We start from the raw sequence: 13745 nt of genomic DNA on the forward strand, positions 1-13745 counted from the left end.
GCCAGACAATTTCAAACTCAATACTAATTACAACACCTATTAACGAAATGTTCTTTTAAGTGAGAGCTGAACAGGCATGTGGTAAGCCTTACTGAGTTCTTACCTGTCATTTATTGAAAATATTCTTAAGAATGTAATAAAATTATATCATTGTTCAGAGTCAGTGCTAATCTATTTAAGAATCTTACCACTCATGTAAGAGGGAAATGTAAGAGGAAAAATTACGTGGGCAAATAACTTGCAACATCATTTACAAGCACAAGTGACAGTGATTATATGCAAACACTATTTAGGTACAGAAGTCGAGGGCAAATGGATTTTCCCTATATCCATCACTTATTTTTTGGTACAAATGATATAGTTCACAAAAAATGAGCATGCATTATCAATTATTGGGTGCACCAAAAGATACCAGGTTGAGGATACCTTTGAAAACTAGGCCCTTCATATTCATTCCACTGACTTCCTGTTCTCTCACACATCAAGATTAAACTTCTATTTTCCCCTTAAAGGCCTTCAACTGCCTCACACTCTGCCCTGCCTGTATATCTACTTTAGTCCCTTATCACAGTTCCCTGCTTCCCAATAATGTCAGCCTCTCCCACAAGCATTTTTGTATTCTTCTTGTCACACTATCCCCTATGCTTGGAGTGCCACACAAGCCAAGTCCACTCAGTCACTAAGTTTCAACGAAATCATTCAAAACTCACTTAAATTCATAAAATCACAGAAATGGAGGGTTGGAAGGAAGCACAGGAGATCATCTAGTCCAGCCTACCACAGTGAAGCAGGACTATGTATACTTAGACCATCCCTGATCAGTATTTATCTAACCTGTTCTTAAAAACCTTCAATGGTAGCGATTCCACAATCTCCCTTGGAAGCCTATTCCAGCGGTTACCTATCCTTATAATTAGAAAGCTTTCCTATTATCTTTCAGAATATCTTTTCCAAGTATCTAACCTAAATTGTCCTTGCTGCAGATGAAGCCTTCTTGCCATACCTTCAGTGGACATAGAAAACAATTGATCACTGTCCTATTTATAACAAATCTGTGCATATTCAAAGACAGTTATCAGGTTCCTCGCCTCAGGCTTCTCTTCTCAATTGTCCCACATTGTTGGCTCATATTCAATTTGTGATCCACTAAAACCCCCAGATTCTTTTCACCAGTACTTCTCCCCACCCAATATTCCCCATTTTGTAGCTCTGCATTTGATTTTTTCTCTTCCTAAGTGCAGTACTTCGCACTTGTCTTTATTGAATTTCAATCTTGTTGATTTCAGACAAATTCTCCATACTCAATATTAATACGTAGGATATCAACTGCTTCCTCCTATTCACTAGGCCAATAACACCAGCAAAAAAGGCAATTAGGTTGGTTTGGCATTTGTTCTCGACAAATCCATGTTAGCTATTCCTTATCACCCTACTAGCCGTTCAGTGCTTACAAATTCATTGTTTGATAATTTCTTCCAGTATTTTTCTAGGTATCAAAGTTAAATGTCACAGTTCAGGGCAATGGCTCCTGTATTCTCCCTTTGTGGTCCATGGAGAGCACTCACTTTAGGCTTTTGGCTCCTCAACAATTACCTCTTTTGGGCAAAGACCTGTGTTCCTCTCCCTCCTAACTGAAGTTTCTCCAAGCTGCACAGTTCCCTGGCGACACTGCATTATTCTCAGCAAGCAAAACTGCAAGAACAGGCCAGTGCCTGCATTTTGTTTCCTTTTTGAAGGCTACCAACAATGTAATGGCACACCGCCATAAGGTACCACAAATATTCTTCTAAGCAAGCACATTTATTCTTAAGGTAGAAGAATAACAGAGGAAATATATTAAAAATTATTAAAAAACCCTACACACATACTAAAAATCAACAAACTTTGCAAAAGGGCTATGAGGGTGAGAAACTGTTTTAGCCAAAGGATTGTAGACTGTTAAGTTTTAGTCATTAAAAAGTGTGTTATATTCTGGTTTTATTTGTAACCATACTCTATTTCTCTTATCCTTGCTTAATATCACTTGAATCTCTACTCTTATTAATAAATTTATAATGAAACAAAGTAAGTTTATCTCAGGTGTGCATCCTCAGCTGAGCCAACAGGCTGGTGTGTATATTGTCTCTATGGAGACAGTGGAATAGGTAATTTCTGTGAGTGTCCAATGACAAGAGCTAGATATGGCAGGGGAATGCTCTCCAAGGGAGTTCAGGAACTAAAGTGAACCAAGTGTTACCTGAAAGCTGAAGTAAGGGCTGAAAAGGTCCTGAGGTGTTTGTTGGGCTAGCTAACAGTCTGGAGTATCAAGGTGCTGACACAGTTTAATAGCAGCAAACCTCTCTCGCTGAGGCAGAGGGGTAACAAGGTGATTTACAGTTCTGAACACCCCAAGAAAGCATCACAGTTTTACCTCTCAATTCCCTGAGTTTGTTAAAATCTGTATTTTTGACGTCCATTGCCTTTATTCTGCTGCCCTCACTCCCTTTCCTTAGGATCATGAAATCTATCATTTCATGATCACTTTCACCCAATCGCCTTCTACCTTCAGATTTGCAATTAATTCCCGTAAGTCAGAAATTCCTGCAGAACTACATTCAACTACAAGCATCTATTTGTTATTAAAATATATTTTATATCCACCAAAAAGATAACCGCATCTCAGTTTTAACCAATTCACATATTCATCATTCAAACTAATGAATTATCAACATTACCTACCTTTTACTCAATTACTTATTCAAAGGGTGAAATTTGTATCAAGATTTTGGAAAAACTTTAATCTACACAACATCCTACATCTTACTTTAAATCTATGTTTAAATTACAGTACAGCCCCACATTTACACTGTTATAAGGCACAATCCAGCTCCCAGTAAAACCCATGATACACTCCCATTGACTTATTTGGAAGCAGAATCAGGTCCACTCTAGTTCATAATTTATGTTCTAAGTAATTATTTCCCGTGAAAGTAATCTCCAGTGATCTATAAATATTTTTCAGAGGAAGAATACACAAGAGCAAACAGTTTCATTCTCCTTAAGATGACAATAAGGACTAAAGCTGTAACAAGATATGTCCTAACCACAAAACGTAAAAAGTACATAAAGCTATGATGGGCCATGATGAGTCCCAGGAGTAAAATCAAAGAAAAGATCAGAATACAAATCTTCCTTTTCACTGGTACTGAGTATCTAATGGAGTATAAGGGGAAATTATTCATTTTAATTCATATTAAAGAGCAATTTTGTATTTCAGAATGGAAAATATGGCAAAATAGACCTGTATTGTGATTTTTTTTTGTACCAACATACTTTTCTCCCCTGCAGACTTAACACAGCACAATACTAACCCACTGGATGAGTTTTCAACAACAAAAAAAACAACCTACAATGGGAGACTGAGCACTGAGATCTAGGTGACGTTTGGTTAAGAAGTTATTTGTCTAAAATTTGTAAATGGGAATAGATTTTTGGGGGATGGGAGGATCTATTTAATGATGAGAACAAATTTTAAAGCCTGGCTTTGTGAGTGACAGTTGCTTCCAGTAAAGCTAATAAGAGTCGTGAGTACTTTTGAAAATTTGGGCCTGATTTGTCCAATGTCACACAGTAAGTCAGTGGCAGAGACGGAATAGAATTGAAGTCTCCTGACCGCTCTCTCTACTTTATTAATGTTCCCAGATTTTTCAGACTTTATATTTATAAATTTGAGGAACTTGCTTGATAGACACAGATACTCTCCTTTTTGAATTTGTGAATCATCTTTCCCTTATATACCAACCAAGTATTTCTTTGCAAGGTGGAGAGGTCTCATTTAACAACAGCTTAAGCAGAATCAAGTCATGGCACTTCCTATCAAAACAGTGCAAGAATCCTAGTTCTATAGGAACAAGTGTAGACAGAAGAGTTATAGCGGGAATTAACAGAAATTATAGCAGGACCACTCTGAAACAAAAGTCCATATAGAACTGTAAGACATCCACACCAATGTCAAAAAAGCTTTATCACAATCAGTGTTAAGACAAATATCAGATATTAGAAGTCAAGCATTCTAAGTGTTCACAAATATACAAATACAATAAATAAGTTAAAATGTCAACGTGTATTTAGAAGTTTTATTTTATTGAACTGATGATGTACTATGTACTATGTACAAGCCTGCGAGTTTGTCATGGGGGTCAGGATTCTGTAACTTTCCACAACCTCCGTGACTTTTGCAGTGGCTGATGCACCTGGCTCAGAGGAGCTCAGGCAGCCCCTGTGCCAGGTGCACTGGCTAATGCTGGGGCAGTCTAGGGCCCTTGAGCCACCCCCCCCCCAAAAAAAAACACCTCCCCCCAGCAGAACAGATTTGGTGTGGAAAGGGGTTGGGGCACGGGACAGGGTGAGGCGGGCTCTGGGTGGCATTTACCTGGGCTGCAGGTAGGAACCCTGCCGGCTCCGCCAATCCCCCCTCCAGCACCAGTGGAGGTTCAAGGCCGTGCACCACCACCTGCGCCCCCCCCCCCCCCCAGCATCCAAGCTGTCCTCCACCAGCACCCGTGGGGCCCCTGGGCAGCCCCCGAAGTTTTAATCACCGGTATTTTTAGTAAAAATCATGGACAGGTAACGGACCATGAATTTTTGTTTATTGCCTGTGACCTGTGACTTTTAGTAAAAATACCTGTGACTAAAACGTAACCTTAACTATGTACCATGAACTGATATATTATGTATTATTGCAGTAAATGTTACATACCAGCTAAACATCAGATAAAGTGCATTATTGCTCATCATACTATACCACAGTAAGTTGTTCTTTTCTACTGGAAACACTAATTTTTAATAACAACAAGCAGCAGTTTGTTAAAGAGCTTCATGTCATCTTATCTAAACTAGGACCCAATTCTGCTGCCTTTATTTAAGCTGAGTTTCAGTTGAGACCACTTGCAAAAAAAGGTACTTCTTAAAACAAGGATGGCAGAATCCAGTTTTAAAAACAATCCACAACATTATATAAAGTATAACTAAGGTAGCATACATACTTTTCTGCTTGTAGCTTTGTCGTCTTCACCATCAAATCCTGAGTCTGTTCCTTCGCTGCCTAGAATATAATTTGAATCACTGTAGCTATATAAAGTTAACATACAGTACCAAACTAATTCCATTTCTACTGTTTTTAAATATACTTTTAAAAGCCCTTGTGATGGAGTAGGGGTTGTCTGTGTGGGGAATGGGAGAGCAGGGGAGGACTTTAGGGGATGGACCACACCGGAGCCTGTAACCTGAGCTAGGTAAGGGAGGGGAAAGGTCAACACCTTTGCCCGGGGAGGGGGACAAAGGAAGGGTGTGGCAGGAGGGAAGCAGTTTGAGTTTGGGCTTGGGGCTGTGTGGGCGGAATTCAGGGTATCCTAGCTAGGATCCAAGCACCCTGAAAGCCCAGAAGAACTCAATGGAGGGGTCCTGACTTGTGCCTGCAAGCTCTGCTGTAACCTGTGTTCCTGTTGTCCAATAAACCTTCTGTTTTACTGGCTGGCCAAGAGTCACTGTGGGTCCCAGGAAGAGGGGTGCAGGACTGGACTCCCCACACTCCATGACAACTGGTAGCGGCGGGAGATACTGCACCCCGTGGACGACGCTTCCTGTAGTAAGTGACTGGGGAGCAGTAAAACGAAGGGGTGATTAACCCCTGGGAGTGTGTGCCCAGTGAGAAGGACTTTGCAGTAACAGGGTCCCCCGGGGGATTACAGCGAGCGGTCCCAGGGGCGGAGGAGTCTACAGTTCGACCCTGGCAGAGAGGTGGTGACCTCAAGAAGGGCTGGTGCACTAGGGGTCCCCCTGGAAACCGTGGGGAGTGGCGAGCACCCCGGTCTGTGAGTGCCCAGCAGGAAGATGTATGCCAAGCGGCGCAAGTGCGACCTGCTGGAGCTGTGCAAGCAGTGAGGGCTGCGCCCAGGGAGGCTCAGCAAGGACCAGCTGATTGCCCAGCTGGAGGAGGGAGATCGCTTGAATGAACTGATCCCTGTCTCTGAGGGAAGCAGCCGGGCAGATGCAGCGCAGGCACCAGCGTCTGTCCCCGCTGGGACTGGTCAGCCGACGGACGAGGGCTTCTCGAGACCCCCCCCTTCCTAGGCCTAGGGGAAGGGCGAGGAGGAGCCCAGTGAATACCGAGGGCACCGTGACCCCCCCCGGCCAGCAGGGGAGCCTCCCGGCGAAGCTCACTCCCCAGCAGGGGATCCTCCCGGCGACGCTCGGCATCCGTGGAGCGGCTGGAATATAAAAGGGAGCTGAAATGGGAGGAGTTCGAGTTAAAGAGGCGAGAGCTGGAGGAGAAGGTGAAACAGCGTAAACATGAAGAGAACCAGCATAAACATGAGGAGAACCAGCGCCAGCGTGAGTGGGAGGAGAAGGAGAACCAGCGTAAACATGAGCGGGAGGAGAAGGAGAAACAGCGTAAACATGAGCTGGACCTGGCCCAGCTGAGGAGCAGTGAGGCCCCGGCTGCGGTGAGTGAGGGGGGACCCAAGCCTACAAAGAGCTTTGATAAGCACTTGCTGCCCCGGCATAAGGAGGGGGAGGACATAGATACCTCCCTGACGGCCTTTGAGAATGCCTGCGAGCTGCACAGGGTTGACCCTGCAGACAAGATCACAGTTCTCACCCCCTTACTGGACTCCACAGCCACGGAGGTATACAGCCGACTGAAAGGGGCGGAGGCAGGGGACTACGAACTGTTCAAACAGGCCCTGCTCCGCGAGTTTGGGCTGACTCCTGAGATGTACCAGAAAAAGTTCTGGAGCCAGCGTAAAACCCGTGAGTCACATACCTACAACTGGTCAACCGGACGCAGGGGTATGCCCGCAAGTGGACAGCTGGGGCCCAAACTAAAGAGGACCTGCTTGACCTATTCATACTGGAGCACCTGTACCAGCAGTGCCCGTCCGACTTGAGGCTGTGGTTGATGGACCAGAAGCCGGAGAACCCACAGCACGCAGGCCAGCTGGCCGACCAATTTGTGGACAGTCGGGCAGAAGATGGCAGGGAGGAGTCTCGAAGGAGCAGGCCTGCCTCAACGCAGAGAGAGAGTCATCATGGGACCTCCCAAAGGGGGCCTATGGAGAACCCCCCTAAGAGGGGAACATCCAGCTTCAGGTCCCTCCGACCCACTCAAGGGGACCCACGAGACATGGGCTGCTATCGCTGTGGCCAACAAGGCCACATACGGGCCCAGTGCCCCAAGCTCAGGGAAAGACCAAGCAGACCCAACCCGCAGAGGGTGGACTGGGTAAAAACCCAATCGGAGGAGGGGCTACATTCCCAGGAAAGTGGGGCTGGCAACATACCACCTGTGAAGGAGGGAGGAGGTCCCCAGGTCAGCTCCTCTGGGGGGCTGGATGCTCCAGGCTCCGGGTTTTTGGTTTACCGGGTGGGCACGGGGCTGCCCCTCCGGAAAGAGTGCATTGTTTCCCTGGAGGTAGATGGGAGAAAGATCACTGGGTACTGGGACACGGGAGCAGACGTGACGCTGGCCCGGCCCGAGGTGGTGGCCTCAGATCGGATGGTGCCCGACACCTACCTGACCCTGATGGGCGTGGGCGGGACCCCATTCAAGGTGCCCGTGGCGAGGGTACACCTGAAGTGGGGGGCCAAGGAGGGCCCCAAGGATGTGGGAGTACACCCATATTTGCCCACAGACGTCTTAATGGGAGGGGACCTCGAGAACTGGCCTAGTAACACCCAGAGTGCCCTGGTCGTGACTCAGAGTCGGCAAAGGGCACTGCACTCCAACAACGGGGAAGGTACTCGACCCGAGGTGCAGGACCCTAACCCAGGGGGCGGGGAACGCCCAGGGGCACGGTTCAGAGAGGCTGTGGCCTCAGACCCAGCCAGCAAGAGAGAGCCGGTCCCCATCCCTGTCCCAGCTGCTGAGTTCCAGGCCGAGTTGCAGAAAGATCCATCCTTGCGGAAGCCCAGGGACCGGGCTGACCTTAGTGCGGTACAGACCATGAGGAGAGTTTGCAAGGAGAGGTTCCTGTGGGAGAAGGGGTTCCTGTACTGAGAATGGGCTCCCCCAGGGGAAGTAGAGTCATGGGGGATCAGGAGGCAGCTGGTGGTTCCCCAGAAGTTTCGCCACAAGCTGCTGTACCTGGCCTATGACATCCCTCTCACAGGGCAGCAGGGAATCCAGCGCACCAGGCAGAGGCTGCTACAGAACTTTTACTGGCCTGGGGTCTTTACCCAGGTCCGACAGTACTGCCAATCCTGTGACCCCTGCCAGAGGGTGGGGAAGGCCCGGGACAAGGGGAAAGCGGCTTTGAGGCCTTTACTCATCATAGAAGAACCTTTCCAGAAGGTGGCCATGGACATAGTGGGACCCCTCAGCAAGATGACCCGGTCAGGGAAGAAATACATCCTGGTGGTGGTGGATTTTGCCACTCGCTACCCCGAGGCAGTGGCTTTGTCCTGTATCGAAGCAGACAGTGGCAGATGCGCTGCTGACAATTTTCAGCTGGGTGGGGTTCCCCAAGGAGGTCTTAACGGATCAGGGGTCCAACTTCATGTCGGCCCTGCTCCGGTCCTTATGGCAGAAATGTGGGGTCCAGCACAACTGGGCCTCAGCGTATCACCCCCAGTCTAACGGGCTGGTGGAAAGGTTCAACGGGACGCTGAAGATGATGCTAAAAACATTTATGAACCAGCATCCGCAGGATTGGGACAAGTACTTACCTCACTTGCTGTTTGCGTACAGGGAGGTACCCCAGGAATCTACCGGGTTTTCACCTTTCAAACTGTTGTATGGAAGGCGGGTAAGGGGGCCCCTAGACCTGATGAGGGACGAATGGGAGGGGAAGGCCGCTCCCGAGGGAGAGTCAGTGGTGGAGTGTGTCCTGACCTTCCGGAAAGACTGGCCGAGCTCATGGGCCTGGCCAGGGAGAATCTGGCCCGAGCCCAGAGGAGGCACAAGGTCTGGTATGACTGCACAGCACGGGCCCGTGTCTTCGCCATTGGGGATCAGGTGATGGTTCTCATCCCCGTGAGGAGAAAAACTCCAGGCCGCCTGGGAAGGGCCCTTCAAGGTTATCAAGCAACTGAATGAGGTAAACTATGTGGTGGAGCTGTCAAACCGGGCACATCACCGTCGGGTGTACCATGTGAACATGATGAAACCATACTATGACAGGGGGAATGTGGTGTTGGCCGTGTGTGGACATTGGGAGGGGCAGGGAGATGACCCCTTAGTGGATCTATTCCCTGGGACAAAAGCTGGTTCCTCCCTGGAGGCAATTCCCCTCTCTGATCAGCTGACCCCGGGCCAGCACGCTGAGACCAGAGGGGTGCTGCATCTATATCGACAGCTGTTTTCCAACCAGCCTGGATGCACTAATTTGACTGTCCACCGGGTGGAGACCAGGTCACATCCCCCTATAAGATGCTCCCTTTTTCGGGTCACTGGTAAAACTGCCCAGGATCTTGAAAGAGAGGTCAAGGACACGCTGGCTTTGGGGGTGATCCAGCCGTCTTCCAGCCCTTGGGCCTCGTCAGTGGCGCTGGTCCCCAAGAAGGATGGGTCAATCCGGTTCTGTGTGGACTATCGAAAGCTCAATGCCATTACCGTATCTGATGCCTACCCCATGCCCAGGTCTGACTAGCTCCTAGCCAAGCTGGGAGGTGCTCGGTACCTCACCACTATGGATCTTACAAAGGGCTACTGGCAAGTGCCGCTGGACGTAGATACCAGGCTGAAATCGGCCTTTATCACCCCTCTGGGGCTCTACGAGTTTCTGACCCTGCCCTTCGGCCTCAAGGGAGCACCAGCCACCTTCCAGCGCCTGGTAGATCAGCTACTGAGGGGGATGGAGAGTTTTGCCGTGGTGTATATTGACAACATCTGCGTCTTCAGCCAGACCTGGGAGAACCACATGTCCCAGGTTAAACAAGTCCTGGACCGACTCCGAAAGACTGGGTTAACCGTAAAGGCTGAGAAGTGTAAGGTGGGGATGGTTGAAGTATCTTACCTGGGCCATCGGGTGGGGAGCGGCTGCCTGAAGCCGGAACCAGCCAAGGTGGAGGTGATCAGAAACTGGCCTGCTCCCCAAACCAAAAAGCAGGTCCAAGCCTTTATTGGGATGGTGGTGTACTATCGAAGGTTCGTGCCCCACTTTAGTGCCATAGCCGGCCCCATCACCGAACTGTGCAAAAAGGGGAAGCCAGACAAGGTGATCTGGACTGAGCAGTGCCAGGAGGCTTTCCGGGCGCTGAAGGAGGCTCTGGTTAGTGGCCCAGTTCTGGCAAACCCAGATTTTGACAAACCCTTTATGGTGTTCACCGACGCCTCAGACACGGGACTGGGGGCGGTGTTAATGCAGGAGGATGAAAAGGGGGAGAGACACTCCATCGTGTACCTGAGTAAGAAGCTGCTACCCCGGGAGCAAAAGTACGCGGCCATCGAGAAGGAATGCCTGGCCATGGTGTGGACCCTTAAGAAGCTAGAGCCATATCTCTTTGGGCGACACTTCACCGTGTATACCGACCACTCTCCCCTGACCTGGCTGCACCAGATGAAAGGAGCCAACGCCAAGCTCCTAAGGTGGAGCCTGCTCCTGCAGGACTATGACATGGACGTGGTCCATGTGAAGGGAAGTGCCAACCTGATAGCGGACGCGTTGTCCCGGAGAGGGGGACCTGAACTTCCCCAGGTCACTGGGCAGAGTGACCCTGCTCAGTTCAGTCTCGAAGGGGGGAGAGATGTGATGGAGTAGGGGCTGTCTGTGTGGGGAATGGGAGAGCAGGGGAGGACTTTAGGGGATGGACCACACCGGAGCCTGTAACCTGAGCTAGGTAAGGGAGGGGAAAGGTCAACACCTTTGCCCGAGAAGGGGGACAAAGGAAGGGTGTGGCAGGAGGGAAGCAGTTTGAGTTTGGGCTTGGGGCCGTGTGGGCGGAATTCAGGGTATCCTAGCTAGGATCCAAGCACCCTGAAAGCCCAGAAGGACTCGATGGAGGGGTCCTGACTTGTGCCTGCAAGCTCTGCTGTAATCTGTGTTCCTGTTGTCCAATAAACCTTCTGTTTTACTGGCTGGCCGAGAGTCACTGTGGGTCCCAGGAAGAGGGGTGCAGGACTGGACTCCTCACACTCCGTGACAGCCCTCTAACTACAAGCCATTTAAACAAAGTACTCTTTGAAGGAGAACCACCTTGTTATAATAACCATTAATCAATTATTTCCTAGTTTTCATTATTTAGGTATTATTAGGCATAAAAAAGGAATTCCATTTAAAATTCTTGACCTGTGCTACAGATATAATACATATTATATAATACATATTATAATTAGTTTCAATTATTTTATTTGGTCCTTCAGGTTCCAAATACTTTGTGCTACAAATGAGTCGGACATGCTCATCTGAATGCAAAAGGGCTGAGATATCTATTTAGCCCTGTTCTCTGGGCAGCCTTTAAGCATAGTACATCTAGCATAGGCTCTGGTTGCTGGGCAGTGACAACGCAATAGGTCCGTTAGGGCTAGCTCCCCAGGTGACAGCCAACTGCACCAGAGTTGTGGCTCTCCAGTGTCAAAACAAAAGCACAGGAATGTGACTTTGAGCCATGAGGTAATGAGCTCTCTTTTATTACTGTTCGTTTATCTGTGCTCCCTCTAGAAACTGTGGATATCATTCCAGTGACAGAGGAAACCTGAAAGCAAGATTTAGGCTGAATATCACAAATAACTTCCTAATAGCAAGATGTGTTAAGCTGCGGAACAGTCTCCCAACAGATGTAGTGGAAAAAGAACTAGAAAGATATACGATAGGAAACAATCACGTAATCACAGAATCATAGAAATGTGGGGCTGGAAGGGATCTCAAGAGGTCATCTAGTCCAGTTCCCTGCTCTGAGGCAGGACCAAGTAAATTTAAACAATCCTTGATAAGTTTTTGTCTAACTTGTTCTTACAAACATCCAGTGTCAGGGATTCTATAACTTCCCTTGGAAGCCTATTCCAAAGGTTAGCTATCCTTATAGTTAAAAATCTCTTGTATCCTAAAATCTAACCTAAATTGCCCTTGCAGCAGATTAAGCCTTCTTGTCAGACTTTCAGTGGACATGGGGAGCAAATATCAGTCTTCCTTAACAGCCATTTGCATATCTGAAGACAGTTATAAAGTTTCCCCCTCAGTCTTCTCTTCTCAACTGCATCACACTGTGATCCACTATAACCCACAGATCCCTTTCAGCATTACTACACCCTAGCCAGTTATTCCCTATTTTGTAACCATGCATTTGATTTTTAATTCCTAAATGCTGTACTTTGCATTTGTCTTTATTGAATTTCACCTTGTTGAATTCAAACCAATTCTCCAATTTGTAAACATCATTTTGAATTCTAATCCTATCCCTCCAAAATGTATGCAACCCCTCCCAGGAAGATGTCATCTGCAAATTTTAAAAGCATACCCCAAATCCTATCCACCACACCCCCGTACCCTGACAGGCACTCGCTGGCATCCTGTTCCACTCCACCAGCTCCCAGCTGCAGCGCTTTGCTTCCCACCAACGGTGAGGGTGAGAAGGTTCACTCATTGCCCACTCCCAGGCTTGCAGCCTCCCTTTCAATTCAGTTACTAGCTACATTGAATTCCTGGCCCAGATCATGATAGCAAAGTCAATATATGAAAAAGGTCACACTTCTGGCCAGGGGAAAAAAGGCAATCCTGGTCACTCCTGTTGTAAGATGGGCCTAAACAGCTGGAGATCCAACAGTATCCAGTTATTTCCAACTTGAGTAAAAACGGAAGACACATTCAATTAAAAGGGAAAATATATTCTTTGCCATATCTTCTGTTTGCATCCTTTCCATATTATGCAGCTTGAGCTCCAGCTAGCTTTTATCTGTCCCCCATGATCTACTGTACAGTGGCTAAGGCATTTGACAGCATTGTCTGTGTTTGATGGAAGTGATCTAGAGCTGGGTAGAACATTGTTGCTCATGAATTTATTAATCCTCATAATAGTTCCATACGCACATTACGGAGGAACAGGTAGTTTTATTATACTGTATAATACACTTTTAGATTCAAAGTTAAAGTACAGCATTCTTCATATAGTCAGTTTTTCACCCTATTAAAAAACTGATGGATATCTTGATACTCTGAAAGAAACATATTCCCATAACTGAAATGGAAGTAGTGATAGATAACTCCCCCGAAAGTAGCTGAATGCATTTTCTTTAGAGCTAGAAACACACTGATTACTATACTAAGATAACAGTTACATAGCAGCATTAATATTCTAGAGTTGCCTTAATAGCGCTGTTAATGGAAAAAACTTCTTTGGTTACTGTGTTAACAGAAAGCAGTTAAGTAATCTGCCAAGATGCAGCAGGGAAAGATAGGGAAAAAACAGACATCTATTCCTACAGTACCTGCAAACGAATGGTCATGTCCTGACAGCAGTTGCTCATTGCCTGGACATCTTCATTTATACTTTCAAGCTCCTAAGAACAGAATAAGACTGGTAGTTTATTTGTATTGTGATGTATTTTTTTGTAATGGTTATGCTACATGAGGGGTCAGCAACCTCTGGCACACGGCTCGCCAGGGTAAGCACCCTGGTAGGCTGGGCCAGTTTGTTTACCTGCTGCGACGGCAGGTTCCGCTGATCGCGGCTCCCACTGACCTCCATTCGCTGTTCCAGGCCAACAGGGGTGGCGGGAAACCACAGCCACCACATACCTGGCCCACACCGCTTCCTGCAGCTCCCACTGG

General features: G+C 47.5%; 1 protein-coding gene across 2 annotated transcripts in view; it reads right to left on the minus strand.

The window, feature by feature from the left end:
• Nucleotides 1-13745, minus strand: part of COG6 (component of oligomeric golgi complex 6) — an 85679-nt gene that overhangs the window by 69077 nt on the left and 2857 nt on the right. For both annotated transcript variants that reach the window (XM_050948685.1, XM_050948676.1), the window contains exons 3-4: nucleotides 13403-13474; nucleotides 5025-5083 (exon numbers count right to left, since the gene is read on the minus strand). In XM_050948685.1, the coding sequence (XP_050804642.1) occupies nucleotides 5025-5083; nucleotides 13403-13474 (131 nt within the window). The remainder of the gene's footprint in view (nucleotides 1-5024; nucleotides 5084-13402; nucleotides 13475-13745) is intronic.

The sequence above is a fragment of the Gopherus flavomarginatus genome, chromosome 1, assembly GCF_025201925.1.
Source record: "Gopherus flavomarginatus isolate rGopFla2 chromosome 1, rGopFla2.mat.asm, whole genome shotgun sequence".
Classification (NCBI taxonomy): Eukaryota; Metazoa; Chordata; order Testudines; family Testudinidae; genus Gopherus; species Gopherus flavomarginatus.